The 5114-nt window shown below is 58.5% G+C and overlaps 1 protein-coding gene across 1 annotated transcript; it reads right to left on the minus strand.

The window, feature by feature from the left end:
* Positions 1-2464: 2464 nt before the first annotated feature.
* FJX1 (four-jointed box kinase 1) lies at positions 2465-3769 on the minus strand. The gene has a single exon (XM_062577569.1). It carries the CDS (start codon positions 3761-3763, stop codon positions 2477-2479), a length of 1287 nt encoding a protein of 428 aa, XP_062433553.1. The 5' UTR covers positions 3764-3769; the 3' UTR covers positions 2465-2476.
* Between the last annotated feature and the right edge of the window lie 1345 nt (positions 3770-5114).

Below are 5114 nucleotides of genomic sequence, written 5' to 3' on the forward strand. Positions count from 1 at the left end.
GAATGAAAGCTAGTCTTGGAGGCTGTGGTAACATTTTAAAATAAAATACACGTACATGCTTGGACTATCTAAGTAACCAACTGACCATTAATTTTGTTTGTAGAACTGTTATCTTGTCCTATTAAAAAAAAAGAAAAAAAAAAAAAGGAAAACAGCCTAACTGCTGGAGGAGATTATCCATTTGTGAAGTTTAATCTAAATAAATGAGTATTAACAGACTAAAGATCTCCTGCCAGTACATGTGAGTGCACAGCACTCCAAAGTCTGGGGGAAGGTAAGTGCTTGACATACTAGAAAAAGCACCTACTTGCATAGCATCCACTGAGCACACCATCGCCTTCATCAAGAGAAGCGCCTGCCCAGATGTAGAAGCGATTATGGCGCTGTTTGATATAGCAGGATATGTACTTGCATCTGTGGCTTAAAGAGGATTCTTTTGTCCTTTGTCCCTAATCTGGCTGTATTTTAAGCCATACAATTGCCTCTTCTATGAATACTGGTACATGCTCAAAAAGCAAACAAGAAATAAAGTACTTCATTCTGTACACCCTGCCACATCTAAACCAGAACTCACTAAAAGTACTTTAGCAAGACTGAAAAACTTGCCTGTTCTTTGATTCTGTCTGAACTCTCCTAATATAGAGACAGACAAAATGGGAACAGAGGACTGAGAGACTACAAAATAATACATACTGAAAATGACTGACACCTCTGGGGATGTTTTTCTTACAGTAATGCTTGAAGTAACTTGCATTAACAGGTTGGTACACTATCTGAACACCTGAAAAGGCTGACTGCAGCTAAGCCCACACCATCTCCCTCAATGCTAGTCAGAAGTAGCTCATTTTAATGTTTAAAAATAGACTAAATTCTATTTAGCTAAAGTAGTCAACTGTCATACTGCTTTAGCCACTTGACAAGCTTTTGTCATTTCAGTGCCACAACTGTTAGGAAAAAGAAAGCAGAAGCAAAAGCAGTTTGCAGGCTTAATTCTGTTCCTCCTTGCTTAGGATGAAAAGAGAAAAACCTCATCCAGTTCAGTGGAGTAAGTTGTAAAGAAATGGTCTCTATCTCTCATCAGGGAAGACTGAAGAAGCGTACATTTCCCTTTCAAAGCTCAGGCAAATATTCAGGACAAAGGAAGTAAAACATTAACACACTTTACTGAAATATCAGTTTCTTTAGTATGTTACAGAAAAGCTTATGAACATATATAATGTACATAAAAGGCAGACTTTGTAAAATAAAAAGGTATTTTTTTATAAAAAATTAAAAAGTCAAAGTAAAGTGCATGAAACAGTTTTTTCTCCACTTCAACTATTGTGTCAAAGTCTTAGTACATAGCAGTATCTCTAAAACCTGGGGGATTTTCTTCTGTCACCCATTAGTCAGTTATTTTACTGGTCAAATCAAACGATGATGATTACAAACAAACACTTAAGAATCAAAGCAGTTTAACCAGATGTGTCCACAACAAGGACTAAGAACTACAGGAATATGGGCTTTCTATACACTTTTCATTGACCAAACTTAACAACCAAACTTAACAACCAGCAGAAAAGTTCACTCTGGTTAAAGAAATAACAGGAAATAAGCTTCATAAATAGGGCTGTTTTGCTAGTCAAGGGCTCCCCTATTGTGCAATCAGTTCTTGGTCTATGAATATCAATATTCATTTTTAAATACACTGTTGCAAAAGGAAGAATATATAAAAATGTATCTGTCTGCCTCCTTTGGAAGGAAAAGGTAGTCGACCCCAATCCAGATAAAGACATTAGCTTTCCTATAGGGTCTCTTTATGCGGGCAAGTGCACCAAGAGTTAAAGAAAATGCTTAAGATGATTTTTTTTTTTTAACTCTGGAAACAGAGACCCAGTGTGGAATTAAAACGGCTATAATACTGACAGCACTTTGCATCCTCAGAGATCTTGAAAAAAAAATTAACGGCTCCTCAGAAAAGCCCTGGGAGGCAGGTAGGCAGTTACCATCCACACTTCACAGATGCAATGAAGAAAAAGTCTGCTCTCGGGGGCCAGCCAGGACGGGTGCACTCCCCACCTGGCATGCTCAGACCCCAAGGCTGAAGTATTTAAACGACGCTGAGGCACCAAAGGCCATGTACGAGGGTCCAAGCCTTTCGGCCGCTACCGAGAAGAGGCACTCTGCGAACTACATTCAGCTCCCTTGCAGGTCATGGCCAGGGAGCGAGCGAGAGCGTGCACAGGGGCCTACAGCTTGGTCCCGGCGGCCCTGCTACGCCGCCCGACGTGGAAAAGAAAGAAAAGGGAAAAACCCGCAAACGAAGGCAGCAGCCGGCTCCCGCTGCTCCCTCGCCCGCCTCACTCGGCGACGGCCCTGTGCGCGCGGCTTCGACCCCCAACGGCCGCGCGCGCCCCTCCCCCCCGCCAACGGCCGCTCCGTAACGGCCGCCCCGTAACGGCCGGCGCCGCTGCCAGCCGCCGCCCGCCGGGGCCCCTCAGAGCGCGGCGGCCTGGGCGCGGCAGTGGGCGATGTGGCGGTGCACGAAGTCGATGCGGGCCTGCAGCAGCTCCGCCTGCCGCTCGGAGAGGAAGCCGAGGCGCGCCCAGAGCGGCTCCCGCGCCCGGTACCGGCGGCGCAGCTCGGCGGCGGCGCTGCGGCGGCGGTGGAGCTCGGCGACGCGCTGCGCCGTGCCCTCGCGGAAGACGCAGACGGAGCGGAGCAGCGGCTCGTTGTAGGGGTCCCACGTGGCGAGGAGGCGGTAGCCGTGCACCAGCCCCGCCTCGTTGTCCATGAAGACGAGCCCGCCGTCGGGGGCGCGGAGCAGGTTGCTGGTGGCACGGCGCATGACGCGCGGGTCCCACTGCAGGCTGAAGAGGTTGCTCACCAGGCGGTCGAAGTTGGCCGTCAGGTAGTCGAAGAGGATGAGGTCGCTCCACTGCACTAGCTCCACCAGCTGCGAGGGCGGCAGGGAGCCCAGCTCCCCCGCCGAGAGCGGCTGCAGCCACCGGCCGGCGCCCGCCTCGGTGCCCCAGGGCGCGGGGGCCACCACGTCGGTGAGGTTGTCCACCCAGCGGGTGAGGCTGACCACGGCGCCCTCGGCCCACTGCGAGCCGCGCAGCTCCTCCCGCACCGGCTCCCACTGCCGCCCGCGGGGCTCCACGAGGGACAGCGCCATGGGCGGCAGGCGCTCCTGCATGCCCAGCACCCCGGCCAGGTGGTAGGAGAGCGCCTCGCCCTGGATCTGCTCCGGGTTGATGCCGTAGCGGACACAGGCGCGGCTCCCGTCCGACAGCCGCGCCAGCCGGTTGGAGCTGCGCCCGCAGCCGCCCCGCTCCAGCGAGGCCACGCGGGCGGCGCGGGCCGCCGACAGCCACGCCGCCGCCTCCTCCGCCGCGAAGCCCGGCGGCACCTGCTCTTCCAGCTCCCGGCTCCAGAAGATGCCGCGCTGCACCGGAGAGGCGGCTCCTGCCGGCAGCGGCGAGACGGGAGGAGGGGACCACCCTTCGGCCGCCCGCTCCTGCCGGCCCGGCACCGCCAGCAGCGCGCGGAAAGTTTTCTGCCCGCTGCGGGACTCGCCCCGCGCCGGCGGGGAGCGCCCCCAGCCCCACGGCCCCGGGGGCGGCCGCCGGCCGGGCGGCTCCGGGCGGAGGCGCGGCTCCGGCGCCCGCTGCGCCGCCGCCTCCCGCTGCAGAAGCACCGTCCAGAGCCCCAGCAGGGCGCCCAGCAGCAAGAGCCCGAGCACGGCCAGGCAGCCCGGCGCGGCCCGGCTCGCCCGCTTCATCCTGCCGCCGCTTCACGCCGCTGCTGCTGGGGGACGCGGCGGCGGTGCAGCCGCGCTCGGCTGCTCGGCGCGGTGCTCGCGCATGGCCGCGCGGCGGGCAGGGGTGGCCGCGCAGCAGCCGGAGCGGCAGCAGGCGCGGCGCGGCGCGGCGCGGCGCGGCGAGCCCCCCGGCAGCCCCGCGCCGTGTGCGCCCAGCCCCGCCGGCGGCCGGGAGGCACGGGCATCCAGACCACGTGGGGGAGCCGGGGGGGCGCGCCCGGCCCGCCCCGGCCCCCAGCGGGGCCCTCCGCTTAAAGCGGCGATGCCCGCTCCGCAGCGGGCCCACCTTCGGGGCGGGGCCGGCGCGCGGAGCCCGCGGCGGTCGCTGCCCCGCGGGCGCTCGCCGGGACGCGCGGCCGGTCCCGCCCCGCCGCTTGCCAGACAGCAGCGGTACCCGCCAGGCGCGGCGCGCGGGAGGCGGCTCCCGCGGAGCTCCGCTGCCGCCGCGCCTCCCGCCCGCGCCGCGCTCCCGGGGGGGGCGGCCGCGGCGGCTGGGAGCTGACAGGTGACTGGAAAACAGTAACAACAGCAAAGGTGCATAGGAGCAGGCATGGCCTTCCTCCTCCTCCTCCTGCTCCTCCGCCTGCCCCTGTCTGCCGCCGCTTCGGAGCCACGCTGCGCGCGGGGAGCAGGCGCGCAGAATTTGGGGCCGCGGACGGCGCGTGCCGCGTGTTAGCGCAGGGCGGGGCCGCGGCTGCTGCTCGGGCCGCCGGCTTGTCCTGGCGTTGAACTCCTCGGAGAGGAAGTTCTTCGGGTCTGCGGATTTGGGTGGTAGGCGCGGGCAGGGGTCCGCCCCGTGCAGGAAGCGGGATTTCCGGCCTTGAGGGAGCTACAGCAGCCAGCGCAGCGCCGCTCGGAAGTCGCGTCGCGGTGAGGCCGCCGGGGTGCACGCAGAGGACCAGAGGAGAGGGTATTCCCCCCCCCCCCCAACTCCCCGGTGTTTCAGTTTTCTGCCTTCCTAAAGAATGAAAACTTCGCTCTGTTCTTTCTGTATTTTGCTGGAGAGCTCTCCTGGGAGCAGCACGCTTGTGAGCTGAGTTTGATTAAACACCTCTCCCTTTTTCCATCGCCACCGTGGCTATCCTCCAAAGTAGTTATGGGATCAGCGAAGCAAAACCACCACAAACAGAACTTTAAACACTGCGAAAGAAAAATCATTTGCTCTTTCTCACCTACTCAACTTTTCCTGTTTTCCTGCGATACCCCAGATACCACAGTAATTGCTAGTTTTCTAAAGACAAGCAGCACAACATGCGAACTGCTAATACAAGAGAAAGGGAGTTCCCCCCGCCCGCCCCGCCCCGCGCACCCG

Source organism: Rhea pennata, chromosome 5 (assembly GCF_028389875.1).
Source record: "Rhea pennata isolate bPtePen1 chromosome 5, bPtePen1.pri, whole genome shotgun sequence".
In the NCBI taxonomy this organism is placed as follows: Eukaryota; Metazoa; Chordata; class Aves; order Rheiformes; family Rheidae; genus Rhea; species Rhea pennata.